Source organism: Mauremys reevesii, linkage group 8, assembly GCF_016161935.1.
Source record: "Mauremys reevesii isolate NIE-2019 linkage group 8, ASM1616193v1, whole genome shotgun sequence".
Taxonomy (NCBI): Eukaryota; Metazoa; Chordata; order Testudines; family Geoemydidae; genus Mauremys; species Mauremys reevesii.
In genome coordinates this window covers 56,255,611-56,279,790 of record NC_052630.1, presented here as the reverse complement: position 1 = coordinate 56,279,790, position 24,180 = coordinate 56,255,611, and the positions used below count along the sequence as shown (strand labels likewise).

Sequence of the window (24,180 nt, the reverse complement as noted above, 5' to 3'; positions counted from 1 at the left end):
AACTTAACGCTGAGCTGTCAGGCGGGACTCGTTTCTCGGCGGAGTGATCCCAACCCTTCCTCGGGTCCGGAGGCGGAGTGTGTCTGGGAGCGCGGACGGGAGCAGTCGCAGTGTCTGGAGCTGGCTGGCGGCGGCCGTTGAGCGCCTTCCCTGCCTGTGCGCGCGCTCGCTCCGGTCTGAGTCGCCTCCCGTCCCGACCTCTCTCACCGCAGCGGAAATCTCCGCCACCGCCTCCGCACTGGGCTGGGTCTGCGCCTCCAAACCGACTTCGTCCACAGCCTGGAAGCTCTCAATATGAACGGTGTCGTCTGCGCTGAGAGACACCAGGTACCGGGGTCGGGGGCAGAAGAGGCGGGGGCGAGGGAGGAGGGCCGGGGGCTGGGCTGGCGGTATCTTTCTCAAGCTCCGTAAGGCTGCGTGTGTCTGACGGCCGGGCCGCCCGCGGCGCCATGTTGGGAGCACCGCGTGTCGTAGCGCGGGCTGCACAGCCCCGGCTGGCGGAGGGTGCGGCGCTCTGGAGCCTTCTTCACCTGTAATGTGGCGCGCGCGGGAACGGCAGATCCCGCCGCCTAGAGCAGGGGCCTAGCGCGCGAGCCTCGTCCGCCGCCCTCCCGCCTCGTGGAGTCACTGCCGCGCCCCGGGAGACGGGCACGTAGTGCTGGCGAGCTAGCGGGTGAGTGTCTGGGGTAGGCACCAGCGGGGAGGAAAGGAGGATAGTGACTATGCGGTTGGGCGATGCCTTCCTCACCAGCCTCCCACCCTTTCCCCAGCTCTCATTGACAAAGACGACAATGCGGCTAAAGCCACGCTAGCTGTGGGGGATGCAATGAACGTCGTGTCGCAACCCCCTCTGCTGTGTGGCGGAGCGACGTGGATCGTCTCCGTTTCCTTTACTCCCCCCTTGGCGTTTCTTTTGTTCCCGTCTCCACGTTGCCGGCTCCTTTTGCCAAGCCCATGGGACTGAGTGGGCATTTCAGCCAATCCAGAGCTGGATACATAATGCATGTTAAACAAGGAGACCGGGTTATAGTTCTTTTGTGGGTGGAGGAGGGGGCTAGTGATTTAGATGCCGTAGGCTATCTTCTGGTTTCATATCAAAAGACACGTTTAAAATTCACTGTTTAAAATGTGAGGCCTTCTTGCAACTCTTCTATCTCTTTGTCCCTTTCTGCAGGGCTTTCTGGGAGAAGTAGAAAGTTTTCTTTGAGTACCATCAGTTCTCTAGAATCTTAGGTTTTGCATTTGAAAAAAACAACTTAAGGTTGCAGTGATATTATTAAAAATCTGAACAGTGCTGTCTTCATGAAACTGTCTAAACTAGGTTTTAATTTAATGTGTCTGAAATTTCCCAGAGTTCAGTTCTACCGGTGGTAGCAATGGTTAGAGGGCTAATGTGAACCAGTGTGTCAGTTGGTGGATAATGACTTACTGGAGGGTGGTGTGTCCAGAGAGGCTCATGAGACACTGAAGATCACATTACAGTGTAAAGCAAAGAAAAGCTTGATCCCCTACTCCCTGCACATACTTGCCCTTCAGGTCAAGTAATTTTGTCAACCTCCCCAAACACACATACCCAACTTAATCATATAGGCTTGATACTTTGACTTGTTTATAGTAAAAATGGGGGAGGGATTTGAATATTGTTTGCTTCTTATAAGGGGTTGCCAAGCTGGTGTAGAGGATACATTGCTGTATCGTAACCTCCATGTCCTCCCTATGTGCTCTGAGTTGTGGTAGATAAAACAACAGTGGCTAGTCTGCATTCTTGCTTTCTGCAGTTGCTACGATCAGCAGAGCTACCTCATTAGTAGGAATAGAATGAAACTTTAGAAAAAAACAAGCATATTCACTCATTGTCTGCAAAGTTCCAGTGTCTCAGTTGCCTCTCATAATTTTCCCAAGGCGCAGTAAAGTGAAAACTGATCAGTTTTGTCAATTTCACATAGCAATGCAAATTTAAAAGAAACAGGTTAATTGTAATTTGATGCAGTGTGGAAAAGCTGAGTGGTAGCAGAGGCAAGTACTGGAGTTATTCACTAGGATGGAGGACCCATAATGGAGGCTGTGCAATGGTAGATTTATAGACACACATCATTACCTCCATAATTGCAGTAGGCAGGAAGCTTGTGGATGGGGGAGATAGTGTGGTGTGAGAAAACAGTTCTTTCTAGCAGCCAACAGTGGGAGTGGGCTTCAGATGTTAGACACCTGCTAGCTGGGAGCTACAAAAGATGAAGCCACCAGGCACACAGTACTGTGTTGATTATATTAGCTGTCATAAGTTTAGATTTTGAAGCACAATATGCATCCGCCATAGAAAATTATTGCATTGGTGAGCTGCTGCAAGCAAGACAAATTTGACTGCTTCTTTTCCCAACAGCTTGAGGAAGGGGGTGTGGGCTTGGCTTTTTATCTGGCCAGTCCTTAGCTTATTAGTGTTCTGGGAAATTTTACATATGAAAAAAGAGAGTGAGTATGAATTAGGGAGCAGGTGTATGGTAAGTCAAGGGAGAGTGATTATTGGAATAAATCAATTTTAAAAAAACAGGATTCTGAGAGGTTTTTTTTTTTGTATGAGAGAAGTAGGCGAGGCAGAAAATATAGAAGAGGTATAGATGACATGGTATCTAATGTGTACTCCTAAGGGCATTCTGTGCCAAAAAAACTAAAGATTCTGCACACCGTATTTAAAAATGCTGCAAATTTTATTTGTCAAATAAATGTGGAGGCTCCACCATGGCATCGGAGAGCACAGGCCACTAGCTGCACAGAGATGGGAGATCACTGTGCAGCTCCTCCTCCCCGCATCCTCCATCCTTCCCAGGGACATGGACACAGCGGTGAGGCTGCACCCAACCCTGACACAGTGCAAAGACCAGGCCTGCCCCAGAAACGGTCCAGGACCCTGCCCCTTCGTGCCAGGTGCACCAGGTGTTGACAGGCAGGCTCAGCAAGGCGGGATCCAGGTGTGAGTTAAAAGGGTTCTGTGTGGGGCAATCTGGGTGTGGGGAGGATCTGGATGCACAGGGGCTTGTTGCGGGATTGGGTGCAGTGGTAATGAGACTGCAGGGGGGTGTCCAGGTGAATGTAGTTGGGGCTCAACGGAGGGTGTGTGGGGAGGATACAGCTTGGCGGGGGGGGGGGGGTAATCCAGCTGCTGGGGGAGTGGGACTCAGTGGAGTGGGGATCCAGGTACAGCTGGTTGGGGATTGGTAGGATGGGGATCTGGGTGCAGGTAGTTAATTGGGGTGCTCCAGGTGCAGGGGGAGTGGGTTTTGTCAGGGGATTCTGAGCGTGTGTGTGGCGGGGGCTCGGCGGGAGGGTCTGGATGCATGCAGGGGAAGAGAAAGTCCTGTCCTCCCCAGCCCAGCCAGGACTGGCAGCTGAGCCAGGCGCAGGGTAGGAGCCACCATCCAGGTCTTCCCCAGTCCCACCCCCTGTCCCACAGTGATTTACCTTTCAGATTTACCTTTCTGCCTGCTGCCCTGGGCACCTGAAACATACTGCTGGGGAGGGTTGTATGACCGCTCTTGTAGCTGCCCTTTGCTTCCCCATTAGAAAGTCATTTTTCTGCGGGGAAGCAAAGAAACCTGGGGGGGACATAAATTCTGCAATGCACAGTGGTGCAGAATTCTCCCAAGAGTAAATGTGGAGGGTGTAAAGAGGAAGCATGCTGAAAGCAAGTGCATCAAGAAGGAGGACATAATGACCTAATCTGGGAAAGAAGAAAAACTGGAATAATTTCAGGAAAGAAAAGGTGAAACAAAATAAAAAACATATTAAATAGAAGTTTGAGACATATTTTCAGCTAACTAATATGTTATAGTAAACATGTTCAACTCTTACTCTAAATTGCAAGGATTATGGAGGTTGGGGGGGAAGCAGCAACATAAGGTGTTTTTGTTTTTTAATGCTTGTAAGTCTAGTAAGCTCTTCAAGCTTGCATTCATAGACTGGAGGGAACCGTGTACAGTCTCAGTAGGAAATGGTAGGTAGCGTCTTTCCTTTACAGAATGAAATGCACGTGATGATTTTTATCTTGTTAAAATTTCTCTCCCTACAAACCGCTGTGTTCACAGTGAAGCCTTCTTTTTTAGTCATGGGGTAGGGGAAATCGTTTTAAAAAACAAATCACTGACCCGTTGTTCATTTGGTACAACAACTAAAGATAATGTGGTTATGTCACCTTGTTGTTACATTTTGTTGAAGACATTGTAGTCCTTAATGGCCATTCCAAGATCTCTCTCTTTAGTAAGTTGCTCTGCATACATAGGACTATACTCTGGTATAGCGTGTATTGATATAAAATACATTTGGTCCCATTTTTTAAATATCTTTACCTCAAATACAAATCCAGATATACAAAGGTGGCATTTATTGATCATTATAATAAAAAAAAAGGTGTGAGAGTTGAGGATATCTCAAGAAGGAAACCTATTCATGAAGACTTCAGGTTTTATATTCTAGTTTCTAAATAATAAATGGACTACAAGTAGACATAAGTGTGACCTAAATTTCTTGCAAAGTAGAAAATGAAAAGCAAGAAAGCCTGCTGCAACTAAAAAGGTTTACTGGGCTAATTGAGTTCCTTTTTGTTTGATCATAAAATCAAATGTTTTGATACAGGATTTTATCAAATTTTAAGATTTAAAGTCTTAATCCTCCTACAAACACAAGTATGTGGGCCTGGCACAAAAAACAATGTTATTTTGTTTTCTTCACAATATTAAGGGAATGTAGTGTTTAGGGAAAGAGCTGATTGACAGCAGTGAAGACTGGAAGAGTTTATTCCAGAAATAAAATTAAAAAAAAAAAAAAAAAAACCCAGACAGGCAAAAGCAGTCCAGGTTTATTCATATTACTCTATTGGTGTATCTGATTGCTTTTCTGCAGGACAAACTAAGTAATGTTTCTTCACCCATTCAGTCTGTGGCACCTCTACAACTAATGTCATTTATGATGGTGACTTATGTGTAGTGAACTCCTTTTCAGTAGAAACTGCATTAAGACTCAAATTTATTTCACGTAAGCGACCAGTTACTATAGAATTGGGCAAGATTTGAACCACAGACCTAGAAGCATACTATATTTTTTATTACTTAAGATTACTAATCTATTAAGACATCTAGTTCTCCAAATTCCTTTCTATGCCCAACAAATGTAACTGTTTTAAGAACAGTGTCAAAATAATCTCAGTATAGTTTTTTTAAAGTAGTCTAGTGTTTCTTTAAATTTTCTCATTTTAAATATTAAATTAAAATGAACTTTTTTGGTTGTGGAAATTCAAAAATCTACCTTTCTAAATGACACAATGTATGTGAGAAATGTTGACTTGCAAATTTAGACATTTTCTCTTGTATCTGTTAAATTTCAGTTTCATTGTTAAAGGATTCTAAATAAACAGTTCAGTTTTTTATTTAACTATATAGCTTAAAGGGATACTTTGTAGTTGATTCTTCAGCATTTTTGTCATTGTCAGAAAGTGGCATTTTGTTTAGTTTGTAATGGAACATGTTTTGGACACATGAACACATCTTTCCAGGTAAAGGGGTTTTCGATTATTTGGTTTCATCTTACTTATTACTCTGAAGCTTCTTTACAGCCTGTATAGGAAAAAAAATGCAATATTTTCAGAGCTTTTTTTATATGTGATAATTCATTTATGGTTGCCTTTTTATCCTTTCTCTCAAAATTTTTACTTTTCAGTAATATTTTTTCCTATTAAATATGAGAATTAAGTGAGAAGCTAATGGGGAATAGGTAATGTATTGTTCTGGCAAGCCCTTTGTATCTTTCTGTTTAAACAAAAGTAAAGATTTAATTAATGTTGGGAGATAGTAGTTTAAATAAGCAGTGATAATTTTGTATCTTTTGCATAAAAGTGGTTCTGCTAAATACAGGCAAATTGATTTATTCGTATGTAGGTCTGAATACATGATTTATCTTGCATTAACCAAACTAACGTATATACTTGATCATAAGCCAGTTCATTTATAAGCTGACACCTCCCTCCCCAAGATGGAAATTTTTTATGACCCATTCATAAGCCAACCCTATAATTCAGGGGTCAGCAAACTTTGGCTCCCAGGCCATCAGAATAAGCCACTGGCAGGCCGAGATGGTTTGTTTACGTCGAGCGTCCGCAGGCACGGCCCCGGCGTGCCAGCTGCTTGCCCTGACAGGTCGGGACAGCAACTGATGGGGAAATTTTGGGGGGGGAGAAGCTGGGCATCAGGGGATGACCCCACCCCTAGCCCAGGACCCCCACACTCTCCCCATCCCTTCCCACCTTATCTGGGGAGGGCTGGGGGAGGATGTCTCTGGCCTGGCTGGAGCTGTTCCGGTGGGCTAGACCAGAGGGCGTGGCCGCAGCCTGCTCTTGGGGGCGGGGCCAAGCAGCAGGGCTGGAGCCTGCTAGCCCTGGAGCTGCAGCTGCTTCAGAGGCTGCGGGGGAGAGAGCAGTGTGGCCAGAATCTGAGAGAGACTGGCCCTGCCTCTTCCCTTCTGGCTCTGCTGCCTCTCCTTGCTCCCTCTGTTGGGGGGAGGGGCTGTGTCCCACCTCTCCCTCTTTATGCCCGTTCATAAGCTGACCCCCTTCTCTGGTGCTTCCCTTTTTTTACTTAAAAAATTCAGCTTATGAACGAGTATATACGGTACTTCAGGCAAGGATTCTTCCTCAGTCTTCCTATAGATGTAGCAGATAATTAAGCCCTGTATACTGGTGCATGTTCAGGAAATTATAAAATAGTATAGATACCAAAATATATGTCAGGTTTCAGAGTAGCAGCCGTGTTAGTCTGTATCCGCAAAAAGAACAGGAGTACTTGTGGTACCTTAAAGACTAACACATTTATTTTAGCATGAGCTTTCGTGAGCTACAGCTCACTTCTTTGGATGCATAGAATGGAACACACAGACAGGAGATATTTATACATACAGAGAACATGAAAAGGTGGAAGTATGCATAACAACAGGAAAAGTCTAATCAATTGAGATGAGCTAAAATATTCTTATAGTAAAAGTATTGATATTACACCACTGTCTTGCAGCTTGGCATCCATGTGGACACAGATTCATGCATGGATCTAGTGGTAGAGTTAGAGCTTCAATTGTAAATACTTCAGGTTAGCCACCATGTCTTTATATATATATATATATATATATACACAGATAGACCAGTAGTTGATAACTAAGTACTTATAATATTTTAAACCAATTCTGACAATTGGAAATGCCCCGTGGTTAATACAAGCAAATACCTGGAAATAGACTTGAGAAAATACTATTAGACATACATATACAGAATGTCCAGAATTGAAGTTGTTATAGGAATTGCTTTCAGTTCCTTTGTGTGTTAGGTTTCATGCTAGATTCTTTTGGATGCATTTACTCAACTGGCTTTTGGAGATCATAAGAATACCAGGCAAATTTTAACTATTGGAATACAGTAAAATTCTTTTGAGGTAGCAGAATACAACAAAAAATCTAATCAGAGGAATAGACCAGAATAAGAACCAAATGAACACGGACTCTCAAGGGTAGGTGTGTGGAGGGAATCTCTGAGGTTAGTAATTCATCTTTTAGGTCAGCAAGGATGATGCAGATGTGTAGTTATTAGATTGTTTTTGAAAAAAGTCTGCATATTTTTGAATAAAGAGTTGTTCAAAAGGAGTTGAATCTGGAAAACTGAGGGATTGTGTTAGACTTCTTGTTTTTTGTTTCAAAGAGAAACAACATAGTTTTTGTTTGGAAATTGCAAATAGTATTTGTGCCCGCAAGGGGAGAAAGTGGGGATTTAAAGATTCCCAGATAAGAGAAGTCTTTTGATGGTGCATAAATCTCTGTTCTTTCACTAAAACATCATAGCCAGATGATGCATTTGTGAACATACAATGAAATGAAGGTGTTTACTTATATCACTAGGGTCATAGGAACAATTAAAGTTGCTTATGTGGCTTCTTGGGAATTTTGGCTAGCTCAGCTCTTATTTTCATGCATTTGGAGGAAGCCATTTTTTGGGAGGCATAAACAGCCAAAAGGAGGCTCAGCAAATGCTGAATGAAATCTGTGATTTCATTTGAAAATCATAACACAGTATACTGATATTAAGGTCTTTGTTTAATTTGTGGTCCCCAAATACCTCTCTAGTAGACATTTTTGGTGCTTTATAACAAATATCTATCTTATTACTTCCTCCATTCACACACTCATATATGCTTTAGGAGTTGAATGTTCATTTTTTCCTGTCTTACTGTTGGCTGCTCTTTGCAGCACAGTATTTTCAGGAACGGAAAAAATTGCCGTGGTAAAGGTAGTTTTTCTAGATAACTGCTACAGAACATTGCAGGTGCTGTGGGAAAATCAGTATATTGCTCTTGATTTGAATTGGCTGAAACTATAGTAAAGAACAGAATTATGATGACACACAGATGATTACAATAGGTTGGGAAGGAGTCAACATGGCTTTTGTAAAGGGAAATAATGCCTCATCTATCAATCTTTGAGGATGTCAACAAGCATGTGGACAAGGGTGATCCATCCAATTGATACAGTAATCATGGACTGAGAATGCCTTTCACAAGGTCCCAGCCAAAGGCTCTTAAGCAAAGTAAGCAGTGATAGTATAAGAGGAAAGAGGATCAGTAACTAGTTAAAAGATAGGAAACAAAGGGTAGAAATAAATGGTTAGTTCTCTGAAAACATCTGCAGAATGTTAGGAACCATTAGGAAAAGAATAGATAATAAGACAAAAAATGTCATAGTGGCACTATATAAATGTACAGTATGCCAACACCATGAATACTGCCTGCCGTTCTGTTTGCCTCATCTTAAAAATATATATATTAAAATTGGGAAAGATACAGGTAGAAGGACAGCAAAAATGATTAGGGGTATGGAACATTGTCCATACATATGAGGAGAGATTAAAAAGACTGGGACTATTCAGTTTAGAAAAGAGGAGACTAAGGGTGTGTGTGACAGAGGTCTATAAAATCATCAGTAATATGGAGACAGTAAATAGGGAAGTGTTATTTACCCCTTTACATCACACAAGAACCAGGGGTCACCCAAAGTTTTGGTAGAGTATATGTAGGTAAACATAATAGCTTTCATTACCTGAACGAATTACTGACTTGTGTAAGCAAGTAGTAGATGATACAGAAATAAAGTGCAAACAGTTAGACTGATCTGTCTTAAATGTTACTCAGTTTTTTTTTTTTCTTAAAACATTACCTTGACAATCCTAGCTGGGCAACACTTCTGGCTCCTGGAGTATCAAAATTGATCTGAATACAAAATTAAGGATAGAAATTAAAAGAAGGTCTTTACCAATCAGAAGGATGTAGTTCTGGAACAGTCTTCTAATAGGAAGCTTGGAGCAAACAACTTAATTAGTTTTGAGAGAGACAAATTTGAGTGTAATTGTATGATGGGGTCGCTTGTGATGGTAAGGGGCAGGGTTCAACAGCTCTGGGGCTCACTTCAGGTTTATGTTTTATGTATCTAAAAGGTCATGTCTCAAGGTTCAGCCAGCTGCCTGCAGGGGTCAGGAAGTTATTCCCCCTTCCCCAAATGTAGGAGTATTTTTTTTGTTGTTTTTTAAATCTCCCTCTGAAGCATCAGGGATGGCTACAGCTGAAGATGGGACTTGACAAGGAGGGCCAGGGCTCTGAGTTGGCACCAAGCATTCCTCTTCTGATGCTTGGCTGACTGGTTTTCTTGCATGCTGAAAGGATAACTGATCACTTTCCGTGGTGTAGAGAGGGAATTTCCCCCCAGGTCAGATTGGAAGTGACCTTGGAGGCAGGGGTGTTCCTTCCTCTGCAGCATGTGCTTATGGTCACTTGCCAGCATTATCTGGTGGGTGTATCTCACTGAATCATTTCCCTGCTATTGTGGGCACCTTGGAGGCTGGTGAACCTGGGTCCATCCTATTTTCTTCCTATGGCATATAATTGTATGCAGTGTAGTTGTAGCTGTGTCAGTCCCAGGATATTGGAGACACGAGGCTCGAAAACTTCTCTCTCACCAACAGAAGTTGGTCCAATAGAAGATATTACCTCATCCATCTTGTGGCACATAATTGTTACTCTCCTGTGGGCTGCAATGCTTTGGTCTAATTTTGGTTGTTGGGATTAGTTTGTGGGTGCTGGGTGTGGCAGCCTGTGACATCCAGGAGGTCAGATGAGATGCTCTAATGGTCCCTTTTGACCTTAAGCTCTATGACCGTTAGTTTTTGCCAGCTGAGAATGTATTGAGGTCGCCATTAAAGAATGTGTGTGAGTACTTAGAACAGAATTTGTGAGGATAGATTATAGAGAAAAGTTAACTATACAGTTAAACATTCTAGCCCTGGATTTGAAAGGGATATTAATTGCTAAATCTGAAACATAAAATACTGAAATAATACTGTTTTATATGTAATTACTAACTTTTTCTTTGCTTGTTGCAGATTATGATGCATGATTATCACAGAAGAAATTCGTGTCTATAGCTCTTAAGGACTTGATTACATCATTTTCAAGCCTGCTAGTTTTGGAATCATCATTGCAGCTCACAGGACACGACCCTTCTGCCTGTACTTCAGCAAATTGTCTTCATATAAGAAGATATTGAAAGCAACGTGCTCTGATTTAACACCCCATTACCATTGGATTATTTAAGTTTTCTCAGTTATAAATTTACAGCAATATATTTAGCAGGTATGATAATGCTAATAATTAAATGTGTAAAAGAACAAACATATAATTGTAGTTAGCAGATTTTTGTTCTGTTACTGTAATAGGCAGACATAACATAGTATTTGACTATAAATGAAAGTGTATGCAAAGGAAGAAGCTTGTAATTAAGTGAAACTTATCATTTAGTAGTTTATTTGTGGTAATTTTCTCTAGTAAACTACTCAGGTAATTGAATTTACATCAGTGATTTACAGGGTTTTTTTTTTTAATATGGCTTATCTTTCTTAGTACTAATCTTTGCCCTAGTTTCCCACTCTGGCCTTAAAATTAAAAACATTAAATCTTATGCTAATTACATTTCTTTAATTGTAAACTAAACTAAAAATGCAAATTGTTGTGAAATAATAAATTAGAAATAGCATATCTCATGTTCTTTTCCAAAAAGTTGTTTGGGTAACTTTATAGCGTGGTATTTTCAAACAGGTTTCTAACACCTTCAGTTGACACTCCTGAAGTTATATCCTCATCTCCCTTGTCAATCCTACAGGCCTCTTTAAATTTGAAATCTTGTCAAACTCATCAAATAAGTTGTCACTTCATGTACTATTCTGCCTCTGAGTTTCCCTGTCTTTTTTTGGCATTCTTGCAATCACACTTTCCTATTTCTAAAAATGGTTCTCATTTACTCATAGCTATGTAAATGACCCACACAAACAGAAGTGACTGATTTGACTGAGCCCAGGGAAACCAGTGAAACTGACTACATGTAAATTGCTATCAAATGCACAAAGTAAACTTTGAAAAAATAATTGTTCTTTACTCTGTTATAATAATCTTAGGGTTTCTCTGCATGATGCTGCAGTGCGAACTAGAGAAGTGTGAACTGTAGCGCACTATTAACTGCTTGTGTAGACCCTGCTGCCTCAAACTAAAAGGTACCTGTTGTGCGTTAATATGACTAGATTAATATGCGCTATACGCCTTTTAGTTTGTGTCAGAAGAGTCTACATGGGGCAGTTAGACCTACAATTAATTTACTCCCCTCTAGTTTGCACTGTGGTGCTATGTAGATCAGACCGTAGGTGGTATTTATAAATAGGTAAAACTGCAAGTAGAAAAGACTTAACTAGATAGTGATCCTTTAAATGTATGTTTGCTAATTGTTCAGGGTGTTTCGTTTCTGCTAATGTTATTACATAAAGCTAAACTGTTTTTAAGATTTTTGTACAGTTGAAAAGTGTGTATAAACTAGGCCTTAAGAGTCATTTAAACAGAAGGTTGAAATCCTGGCACTTTTCAACTATTAATTTGCTTTCTTTGACCTCTGAAATGGTTATATTGTGCAGACCTAATGAACCATGCATGGCATGGAGTCCATAGAACCAGTAAAAATTAGTTCAGATGAACATACAGTACAAATCTTAGAATCATAGAAATTAGAGATGGAAAAGATCTGTTATCACTTAGTCCATCCCACTGCCAGTGCGTTTTGTCCAGTCTAGTTCTAAATGCGTCACTGCTCTTTATTTTATCAACATTGCACGAATTATCTATATATTTGGAAAGAGGGAGCTGGTAATAAGGAAATAGTAGTTTATACACTTCAGTGCTGTGTATATAAACTTTACAAATTGAAAGACACTTACCTTTTTTTGACAGCCAAACCAACAGCAAAATGATTCCTAATGGATATTTGATGTTTGAAGATGAAAACTTCATAGAGTCATCTGTTGCCAAATTAAATGCCTTGCGTAAAAGTGGTCAGTTCTGTGATGTTCGGCTTCAGGTAAGTTATAACGTGTCATCTGGGTGCAACATTTAAACAGTGCTCTTTGTTGTCTGTATACATTGATTCAGTGAATCTTAAGACTTTATAATCTGATTTTCCGTAGGATCTAAATTCAGAAAAATATAGTTAAAAACCATATATTGATAGCTGAAAATGTAGCAGTTTAATTCATCTGGTGCAAATTGAGAAAATGTGTATTAATAAAGTAATTTCTCTAATATACATTGAGTTTTGATCTGTTCAATTTTGAACAAGACTGCATAATACTTTGCATTTTTGTAATGTACATTCTTAATTTTTTACTGTCCTCATGTATATGTTTTTAAAATAAAGGTATGTGGACATGAGACGTTGGCACATAGAGCAGTCCTAGCTTGCTGCAGTCCCTACCTGTTCGAAATCTTCAACAGTGATAGTGATTCTCATGGAGTTTCTCATGTAAAATTTGATGATCTCAATCCACAAGCTGTTGAAGTCTTATTAAATTATGCCTACACTGCTCAGTGAGTATTACTTCCTGATAAGCAATAAGAGATAAATATTAATATTATTTGTTTTAGAATAACACCTAAATTTCTTTAATAGGTTGAAAGCTGATAAAGAGCTAGTAAAAGATGTATACTCTGCAGCAAAGAAGCTGAAGATGGAGAGAGTCAAGCAGGTATAATTTGCAGCTACTACAGCAGTCCCATTATTAACCTTTGAGGGGCAGAGAAAACATTGTATATTTAGTGTGAACTGGACACTCAAGTGAGATTACACTGTAGAAAAGTGATTAAAAATAACTACTTGTCGCTCAAGAGATCTATTCCTTGTGTACTCAAAGTCACATGTACTGATTTTTAGTGACAGAAAGGTACTTACCACTTCCACACCTGTTAGCACTGTAGAGCCAAGATAATAGTGACGGATTCTGTACTTGTGTTTTATCACTAGAACTGCTGACTTAATTCCAGTCAGTTATACCCGTGCAAGCCTGCTGGAGGCACTGGGCTCGCAGAGAAGGCATAATTTGGCCTGAAGAACTGTAACTGATACAGGAATATGAATAATCCGCATTGACTCCCAAATCCCTGGTTGCTGGCAGTCTGTTTGTAAACAACACGTTCAATAGGGGAGACAGGCTATATATTCATTTAAGAATAAACAATATGTACCTTGATAGGTGCTTAGATAGTACGATGTGGAGGCCATGAATTTGGCCTGAAGAACTGTAATTGATACAGGAATATGAATAATCCGCATTGACTCCCAAATCCCTGGTTGCTGGCAGTCTGTTTGTAAACAACACGTTCAATAGGGGAGACAGGCTATAAATTCATTTAAGAATAAACAATATGTACCTTGATAGGTGCTTAGATAGTACGATGTGGAGGCCATAAGTACTTAGGTAGATTTTATTTAACAAAACCACTAGAGAATGAAATGTTGCCCTCCTGTGAAAGAGTTGACCAGAAAATCTGTATCATAACTATACTGTTCTCCTTTTCTGTGGTATCTTTCATATTAAGGTACTAGCCATTACTGTTCTAACGTTATCACTACAATAGTGCATACGGTGATCAAACTTAGGTGATTCTACTTGTTTCAGAGAGATTTTCTGCACCCACAGTGTGGAGTACCAGTAGAGCAAGTAAAATCTTTCAAACTGGTAGAAAAGTAAGAGTTTGCCATATGTTGGAAAAGAAATGTATGTATAAAAGTGTAATATGCTATTAGTAAATTTGGGATATTACTCAATTTTTCTTTTTTAAGGTTTGTGGTGATTATTTGCTCTCTAAGATGGACGTTCAGAGCTGCATCTCTTATCGGAACTTCGCAAGTTGTATGGGAGACTCACGTTTGTTGAACAAGATTGATGGTTACATTCAGGAACATTTGTTGCAGATTTCAGAACAAGAGGAATTTCTCAAGCTTCCACGGTTAAAGGTTAGCAGCAATTTAAAGCTGTTTCTTTAATCTTGTTAACGAAATAAACCTAGGTAATTTAAGGTCGAGAGAGAGGACATAAGAACAGCCATAGTGGGTGAGACCAGAGGTCCATCTAGCCCAGTATCCTGTCTTCTGACAGTGGCCAATGCCAGGTGCCCCAGACAGAATGAACAGAACAGGTGATCATCAAGTGATCCATTCCCTGTTGCTCATTCCTAGCTTCTGGGAAACAGGCTTAGGGACACCATCCGTGCACATCTTGGCTAATAGCCATAGTAAGTTAAACAGTAAAAATCACTGGTTTCTTTTTCAGTGGTGGAGAAATTTCACACATGCTGAGTTTGCAGAGTAGTTTTCAAATTGTTTAACACAGTATGCTAGCATTTTATATAACTATTTCTGGTAGACGTCTTCATTAGATTATATTGGTACCATGAAACTTGGCTGTGCATGATGCATGCTGTCTTCCATCCTGAGACGACTTTAGATATTAAGTCAAAATTAAAGGATGCAAAATCATCATTTCTGTTGCCAGGGTGTAGGAAAACAGCCAGGGGCTGATCTTCATTGGTGTAATAGTAGAGTAGTATACTCACTCATTTTCAGTATGCAGAGCTAGAAAATTCTGTCCTGTTTTAAATTCTTTAGGAATAATTAACTTCAGTAAAATACTGACATGCTGTAAATGTATAACTTTTATGCAGTAGTGTAAGCTGGATGCTAACTACTCTTATTTTTAACTCAAGCTTGAAGTAATGCTTGAAGACAATGTTGGCTTGCCTAGCAATGGCAAATTATATACAAAGGTAATCAACTGGGTGCAGCGCAGCATCTGGGAAAATGGAGGCAGTCTGGAAGATCTAATGGAAGAGGTTAGTCTTTAAGAAAATGGGATTAAATAATTTAAAAAAATTAAACTTCTGTGACATGAAGGATGATCCCTTTTTTTCTTTTATTTTTAACCATGACCCTGAAGAATTTAAATTTTACTATAGGTACCCATAAGCTGAGAAACGGGGGGGGTGTCCAGGTGAGCTGAATGAACTGTTCAGTCTGGTCTTTTGCTTTCCGTTTTTGTTTTCTAACTGTGTGCTGTTTAACTACTTCAAAGTGCATTTAACTTTGCTTTGGAAATGGGGAGGTGGCACTGAAACTTGCTGTAGATTCTTAAATGTTTTCTTCCACAGGTTTTTGCTTGTTAATGAGAAGTAGGTAAAAGCTTCTAATGGTTGTTCCTCCCCATTGATTTATCTCCCCATAGGTTTATTAACAAAACTAGGATACCAAGGCTGAAGAACCAAGAAGAAACCTCAAGTGTATTGACACGTAATGAAGCAGCAGTCCTGCCCCAGTTCTCCTAAGAAAATCCGCTGTGGGCAGAGAACGATGATGATGATTTAATGGTGTTTACTTACTCCTTTACAGGATATCTTATTTTTAATGTTTTGTGTGTTGTTTAATGGCTTTACTCATGAATACAACTACTACACTTAGACTGTGGGCAAATTTTAAAATATCTACATTTGATGGAAATCATAGTGGAATTCTAAATTTTTAACTTGCTTGGAAAAATGGAGTTCACAAAACCTGTTGCTCATCGTAAAATCTTCCCAGTTTGTTATTACAGGCACGGTAGATAATCAGAACACTTTTGTATAGGCGAAAGTACATGTTTATACTGTCAAATATATTCTTACATGTATGTTTCCCCTTTCAATAGTTATTTTTAAAATGCTCTGATTTTCCCAGTTGCAGCTCAGATGCACTTGATTAATGCATTGCATGGTAACAAGTCATGGGCAACATTTCCTCCATAGCTTACATTTTTGCTCCACTCTTTCAATTCCTTTCCTTTTTAGAATCCAATCTTTGGCTTCACCACCCCCCCCCCTTTTTTTTTTTTGGCCCATTGTATTTGCAATTCAGAAAACTTGTTTGCAGGGAATAACGAGTGTTTGCATGAGATTATGGATTGTATAATTTATTCTGAAGATAATGTACATTGTACTTGTGATATATATTAGTTACTATACTGGGAAATAATAGAAGTCCTTGGAAAATGAAGATTTCTTTCAAGCTGAGAAATCAAGGATCCTTCAGCTGATATTTGAAGACTTGCACCATGACGTCTGCTTCCTTTTAATTTTGCCATTCCTAGATTGAGATGAGATGAGATGACAAGAGCTATGCTGGAGAGGACCTTCTGGAGTTTGTGTAAATCTGCCTGTAGTTAAGTAGCTATGGAGACAGCAGCCACATGGGTATTCTGTTCCTGTTTTGCAGGTTCAAACGTTGTACTACTCAGCTGATCACAAGCTGCTTGATGGAAATCTACTAGATGGACAGGCTGAGGTGTATGGCAGTGATGATGACCACATTCAGTTTGTGCAGGTACAAATTGCACATGGTCTGAGGTTACATCAGGTAAAAATATGGTTAGAGCAATTTATAGCACACCTAAAATCTTGTGTACTGTAGTAAAGGGAAGAAGCGGTATCTTAATGATTTAATGCAGATGGGAAAACATTTTGCAAAAACGGCTTCTGTGTTGGTATTGACAATTCACTTGCTTCATCTTGTTATTAACAGTACTAATTTCAGTGCTAAACGTGAGTTTTTAAAAACAAAACCCAGGTTATCAGAGAACTGAAAAGATACAGAAGAGGATGGCCAGTACAAGGGAGTCTATTATAGAAATATTAGAAAAATTAAATTGAATATAAATTGTTTGAGAAGGGTGTGGGAGTGTCTAGTTTACACAGTTCATATGGATTAGAAAATGTGGATGGCATGACTGAAAAAGTAATTGGCATAAAAACAAGAGGGTGCAGGCTGAATGTAAGATGAGCTAGGCATTACAGAGAAAGGAATTACAGAGAAATTTCTCTGTGCAAAATCTAACAATGTAGCATGGGCTTGCAAAGGAGGCAATACATTCTTTTGATTGTAGGGCCGGATGGGTTGGCAGGGGGGATCATGATGTAATATATATTCAACTTTAATCTGGTTTTAAATTTGGGCATAAGTCACAAGTTAAATTGAGTTTGGTGATTTAATTCTAGATCTTATTTGTTCACGTCCTTGAAAAAATAGACAACTTTGCACAGTTATTAGTTTGAGCAAGAAGCAGAAGTATGGAATAGTTAGGTTGAAAGTCAGAGCGGAGATACACTGGCAAAGTTGTGCAGGAAAGCATGTTCGTTTGTCTTCAGCTATTGCGGTTAGTCCTTGATTTTATAAATGCCAAGTTCATGAATCTTCCCACTTCTATCTTCTCACCCTCCAAACTTTTTAACTAGTTCAAGAAAGGAACTTAAAAAAAATGGATGGGTTGATGGACCCAAATGAGAGTTACTATGTCTAAATTTGAATTGCTATTGAGTTTAAATGCAGTTTTATTTTGATTTCTGAAGTCCTAGCAATGAGAGTTGCAGACTCTGGTTTTGGTAGATTTTTTTTTTTAAAGTAAACTTTAAAAATACCTTTATAGTTGCATAGAGCATGGATTTTAAAAATGAAAATAAATCTGTAAAGAGAAGAGTTGATTAAATAAACCCTGTTTGCATCAGTGGTATTTAATGAGTCCTTTGGATTAATTTTGTTCCTACTCAGTAGATCAAATATTTATTGGCAGTTCTCATACTTGGAAGCCAAGGACCAAAGTAAAATTCACTCGGATTTTTTTTCTTCATATTTGCAGAAAGAAACTAGAGCAAATATGTTTAAATTTTATCCATCCTTTTTTTTTTTTTTTTTTAAGATACACTATCTTGGAGGATTTAATTCAGTCTTTAAAAATCCTCAAAGAATGTAAGGGACATCCATGTGTACAAAAAGCTATAAAAAATGCCTGGGTGGGATTTAATACTTGAAACTGAAATAGTTTCACCATGGTGGGGGTAGGGGGAAAGAAGACACACCAGTTTTAGTTGAGATACAAAAATAAACGCATTGTTTGGTCTCCTCAGAAACATATAACTTGTTGGGTAGTTGGTCTGTTAAGATGTAAAATAATTTTGGCAGATAACAGAGCCGTGCCATGTGATAAATATGGTTCAGTGCAGAGTATGGGAAATTTCTTGGTGGAAAAACTAATGGATAAGCTTAGATTGGGAGTTTGTATTTTACAAATCTGGCTACCTTTTCTGTAATATGAAAAACGATACAGTTCAAGGGTCCACACAGGTGGTGTAAATTTCAGCTGCAGGGTTTTAGAACATTGTTATACAGAATTAATAGAATTGATAAATGTTGGACTTTTGCTCTTGACCTGGCTTTTACTCCAAACATTGTCAGTGTTGTGATCTGAAACAAGTTTTTTTTCCCTTGTATCTGTTAAGTCTGCACAATAAATAGTTTATAAAATGAAATACTGAATAAACTATACTAGGGATGAGACTCAAGAAAATAACCCTTCCATGCCAAGTATTAGCATAAGAAAAGTAAGATCAGAGAAATAACTAAACAGCATCACAAAGACAACTTGAAGCTAAATCACAAAGACTTATTTTAGATGAGAACACAAGAATGGCCATATTGAGTCAGACCAATGGTCCACCGGGTCCAGTATCCTGTCTTCCAACAGTGGCCAATGCCAGATGCTTCAGAGGGAATGAACAGAACAAGCCAGTTATTGAGCAATCCGTTCCTGTCGTCCAGTGCCGGCATCTAGCAGTCAATGGCTTAAGGCCATCCAGAGCATGGGATTGTGTCCCTGACCATCTTGGCTAAGAACCATTGATGAACCTGTCCTCCATTAGCTTATCTAATTCTTTTTTGAACCTCATTATAGTTTTGGCCATCACAACATCCCCAGGCAATGAGTTCCACAGGTTGACTGTGTTGTGTGAAAGGGCCTCTAATCTGAGGAATAGGAATCTATTAAAAACCAATCAGAAATGGCATTGTGGGCTTAGCCCAAATTCCAAGAGAGTTTGAAAATGTATACTTCCATTTTGTTAACCCCACATTCTTTGCCAGACTTTTATTATTTAAAAAAAAAAAAATCTGGAAGATACAGGAAGTCTGAAAACCCTTTGTCCAGTGAAAGTGCATGCTTGACTTCTAAAAAGGAGTTCAGAGCCATATGATTTCTAAGGCTGAGTCTGTGATAGAGGCTCAGGTAGTGGTATGAGATGAAGTAAGTACTAAGGTGGGAGTAAATCGACTTAGGTGTTTTAATTATGTAAGCAATTCTATTTAAAATTTAGGTGTGCTATAAATGATGCTTTGCGGAGATGGAAAAGATCAAGAATTTTCCTCAATTGTGTGGATTAGTTGAGAGAAGTAAAGGTAGATCAAGGTGTGGTCTCTGGCTAGGGTTCTGTAGCTGCCTTTTGATTTTGCAGAAAAAGCAACCACGTGAGAACGATCACAAGCAGATAAGTAGCAGTTCCTCTGGAAGCCTTTCTTCTCCAAATGCTACTGTACAGAGTCCTAAACATGAATGGAAAATCGTTGCTTCTGAAAAGACTTCAAGTAAGTATCTAGGCTTCTTTTATTTGGGGTTTTCCCTGTTGCTCGTAATCATAGCATCTGAGCACCTCACATACATTAATGAATTTCCTTCAATACCCTTATGGGTTAGGGAAGTATTGTCCCCATTTTACAGGTAGAGAACCAGATAAAGTGAATTGCCCATGGTTACTCAGGCCTGTAGCATAGTTGAGATCACAACCCAGATATTTTGAGGCCGAGGATGGAAAATTTTGGTGAATTGTGAGGAAGGTGGTGGACAAGTGCATTATTTATGGGTGAACCATGGAAGTTATTTTGTGCATGGGGAGGGGGACTTGCTCCTAAAATGTTTTCAGATTGATTTATAGTGGTTTTTTTTAAGGTAGAATCTTAATTGAGTTGTCCAGTATAGTGTTTCTGTATAACTGGGGTGAAGTTTGGAATCTAAATCTCAACAGTATTAGTATTAAGGAATCTCCAGACCTGTAAGGGTTAAGTATAGGCTTAAACTTGGAAGCCACTAGTTAATATTTTAAATATAGAAAAGTTTTTTAAAATTGTTTTTCAGGTAATACCTACTTGTGTCTTGCCGTTTTGGATGGTGTGTTCTGTGTGATTTTTCTTCATGGACGTAACAGCCCTCAGAGCTCTCCAACTAGTACTCCACGACTGCTGAAGAGCAGGAGTTTTGAGATTCAACCAGATGAACTTATAGAAAAGCCCCTGTCTCCAATGCAGTATGCTCGATCTGGGTTGGGAACAGCAGAACTTAATGGCAAGCTAATAGCTGCAGGTAAAAATACCATTAAAATAAAAACTTGTTTGGATTGAACCATGTCTAATATACAGTACCTTCCATACGTAAGTGATCTGAACAAGGTTCATAGATTCTGTGCTAACTTTAATGAAGCTAGTAAACAATGTTTAAGACTTATTTTGATTCCCAATAAACTCCTTGCATGTGATTTGTTTTGGCTTACTGTTAGGTGGCTATAACCGAGAGGAATGTCTGCGCACGGTAGAGTGCTATGATCCACGAAAGGACCGTTGGACTTTTATTGCACCTATGAGAACACCAAGAGCCCGATTCCAGATGGCAGTTCTAATGGTATGTGCTGTGTAAAGAGCAGATTAAAGCACTTTCTTGTGATGTATAAATGCCCTAGTAGATAATTTTGATTGTGTGAGAGAAAGGAAGGATGGGACAAACAGATTTAGATCTAAAATATGCACAAATCCACTCAAAGGTATTCAGAATTTCTAGGATAGTGTTTCAAAAAGAAATATTGCAGCTACACAGAGGATATTATGATTTCATGCCCCATCTGCCAAGTGGAATAGTTAGTGTCTCAGTATTCACAAGCAGCCAATTCTATAGGTTTGCCAGGAGGGATTTTATTTGATTGTATGGGAATTAGTGAAGAAAGCACAGTATTGTTGAACACTTTCTCAGTTTGACTAATAATTAGAGGGGACTTAATCTGTGTCCATTAGAACATGCTGTGCTGAAAAGAGCTGACCATAGAGACTTCTGGAAACAGTTCTGTCAAGCATTCACATTTTTCTTCATTTGCAGTGTCCTCCTTGGTAGCTCCAGACTTTGAGGAGGTTGTTCAATTACAGATGCAGAGACCCCTGACAATATAGAAAGACCATTTTTCTTAAAATATAACTTAAGCTTCAGTAATAAATACACCAGTCATGTTTGATATCTGGTTACATCTCTGGGATTGTATCTTGAAAAAACTGGGTTTATCAATCCTTAAAAGGAACATACAGGGTCACAGTAAACTACACTGTATTTAACTAATAACTTAATTGTTCTTGTACAGCGGGACTTTCCCTTGCAATTTCTGTTGCAAGCAGTTGAGTAATTGTAATTAGTGAACTGCTCTGGAACAGAATTAATTTCAGTTTACATGTGAAACACTGGTTGTTTTTTCTTCCACTTAGGGACAGCTGTATGTTGTAGGGGGGTCAAATGGTCACTCCGATGACTTGAGTTGTGGGGAAATGTATGATCCAGAAATAGATGACTGGACTCCTGTTCCAGAACTGAGAACCAGTCGTTGCAATGCAGGTAATGGCTGTTTTGTTGACTGTGGCTGTTTAGTTCCTTACAAATTTATTAGATGATAAATCACTTTTATTTATATACAAACAGGAGTATGTGCTTTGAATGGTAAGCTGTACGTTGTTGGTGGCTCAGATCCTTATGGCCGGAAGGGATTGAAAAATTGTGATGTGTTTGATCCTATCACAAAATCTTGGACAAGCTGTGCTCCACTTAACATTCGTAAGTTTGTTGTGCTGTTTTTAAAGCAGATTTTTTAATGTTGCTGTCTATGTGCATATCTTATTTCTAATAAAAAAGGCAGCTGCCATGTACCAGCAAGTCTGTATGGCTAAAATCTTAGGAGTGGGGGGTTTGGGTTTTTTTTTGGCGTCTCAATATAACGAATGGCTTCTGATTTGTAGGTAGACATCAGTCTGCAGTATGTGAGCTAAGTGGATATTTGTATATAATTGGAGGAGCAGAATCCTGGAATTGTCTGAACAGTGTAGAGCGTTACAATTCAGAAAATGACACCTGGACTCTAATTGCACCTATGAATGTGGCTAGGCGTGGAGCTGGAGTGGCTGTTCATGATGGTAAGTTTCTAGTCTTTCAGACAGTTAAGCAAAGGATTGGCAGAAGAAAAAAAATGCATATACTTCCTGGGCTTGATTTTCATAAAGGACTTCAGACAATGGAAGTTTTATCTAGTGAAATATCATCCTACGCTATCTAGATAAACAGCATTTGAACACTAATTGGAAATTGTTATGGAAGGAAGTAATTCTGAAATTAATACAGAAAACAGTTTTGGTAACCAAGAGAGCACAAGTAGTTTGATGGTATTGGGAATACACAAATCCCTTTTCCTAGATTTCAACCTCCCTTCATGTTGACTTAGTTTAGTAATTTCTTCACAAATGTACACAAGTAGTTCATGAAGGAGATGCTTATGGAATGTAAGCAGTTAAACTTTTATCATTCCCTTTTAAATAGGAAAACTCTTTGTTGGTGGAGGCTTTGATGGTTCTCGTGCTGTCAGTTGTGTGGAGATGTATGACCCTGCTAAAAATGAATGGAAGATGATGGGAAACATGACTACTCCAAGAAGCAATGCTGGTATTGCAGCTGTGGCAAACACCATTTATGCAGTTGGAGGATTTGATGGCAATGAATTCCTGAATACAGTTGAAATCTACAACCCAGAGTCAAATGAATGGAGCCCATATACAAAAACCTACAAATTTTAACCACTTTAAGTGCCCCAGGCAAACTAACAGGCTTAGTGATGTAATTGTGTTTTAGTAGAGGTATGTGTCAGGGTTGGGAGGGTATAGAAGTTGCCAACAGCAACACAAAGCTTTTGCATATTGCATACTATTAATGTGCTGTATATACTTTTTTTTAGAAAGATGAAGGGTGTTTTGTGTATTTTTGGATTTTGTTACTTAGATTTTGGAAATTGATAATATTGTAAGAGAAACTAAGAACTGATTGGGCATATCATTTCAAGAGCTTCCCCCCCAATGTTTGTTTTGCCAATTTGCACATTTTTTTTCCCCCTTAGAATGTGTGTTTGGGGTAGGAAGAATGGGGTTTTTGGTTATAGGCAGTTGGTTTTTCAGGCTCTCTTCCCCCCTCCCCAGTAACTGGAACAGTCTGTAACAAGAAGCCTTATTTAACACATATAATGCTTTTTTTTATTATTAAAGTTGACATGCCTGCCAATACTTAACCTTTTATGATTGCCTTTTTATAACTTTTTATATACTCAGCAGATTACACCTGTTGAAGTGAAAGTGGCAGATAGTAGTATATTGAGGCAGACAATACCTTAGTGTTCATAGAGATGGGGTGGGATATTTAATTTACCACTGTACATGAGCATCTAAGCTTTTGCCTCTGCTACACTATTGTACTTTAGTATGCAACACTGATCATTAAATTTGAATGGAGTTTCTGAACATAACTGATTTTTATTTAAAATCATTTTAGCTCTACATATTTTGACATCTGTCAGAGGTGCTTTCTGAACAGCAGTTTTGTTACAAAGGTTGAGCTAATATTTGTAAAACATGAAGTGTTCGTGTTTTTAGAATATTACTAGTGGTGATAAAAACATTACTTAAAGTGGTATTTATTTTTCTAATAGTGCAAGCTGACAAATGTGCTAGAATATGAATTGTACTTAATTTGTTCCATAAGTGCTTGGTATTATGTTTTGATTCATTTTCTCTATTCATATGTAAAAATGTTGGCTGGGA

At 39.1% G+C, this 24,180-nt stretch overlaps 1 protein-coding gene across 3 annotated transcripts; it reads left to right on the top strand.

The window, feature by feature from the left end:
- Window positions 1–87: 87 nt before the first annotated feature.
- On the top strand, window positions 88–24,180 carry LOC120370303 (influenza virus NS1A binding protein). Of its 3 annotated transcripts, XM_039484764.1 has the most exons (16): window positions 88–327; window positions 10,454–10,703; window positions 11,522–11,617; window positions 12,342–12,468; window positions 12,805–12,974; window positions 13,057–13,132; window positions 14,227–14,400; window positions 15,150–15,275; window positions 16,687–16,827; window positions 19,752–19,881; window positions 20,429–20,653; window positions 20,847–20,968; window positions 21,814–21,940; window positions 22,025–22,156; window positions 22,339–22,512; window positions 22,913–24,180. In XM_039484764.1, exons 4-16 carry the CDS (start codon window positions 12,358–12,360, stop codon window positions 23,164–23,166), a joined length of 1,962 nt encoding a protein of 653 aa, XP_039340698.1. In that variant the 5' UTR covers window positions 88–327; window positions 10,454–10,703; window positions 11,522–11,617; window positions 12,342–12,357; the 3' UTR covers window positions 23,167–24,180. The 3 variants fall into 3 exon arrangements, with proteins under 3 accessions (XP_039340698.1, XP_039340697.1, XP_039340699.1); XM_039484763.1 differs by lacking the exon at window positions 11,522–11,617 and having other exon boundaries at window positions 89–327; XM_039484765.1 differs by lacking the exon at window positions 11,522–11,617 and having other exon boundaries at window positions 90–327; window positions 16,687–16,794.

Bases quoted from the DNA above. Each gene is read 5' to 3' on its own strand.
- LOC120370303 (XM_039484764.1), top strand. From the start codon at position 12,358: ATGATTCCTAATGGATATTTGATGTTTGAAGATGAAAACTTCATAGAG. The intron at 22,157-22,338 runs GTAAGTTTGTTG...TCTGATTTGTAG, and splicing joins CTGTGCTCCACTTAACATTC to GTAGACATCAGTCTGCAGTA. The intron at 22,513-22,912 runs GTAAGTTTCTAG...CCTTTTAAATAG, and splicing joins TGGAGTGGCTGTTCATGATG to GAAAACTCTTTGTTGGTGGA.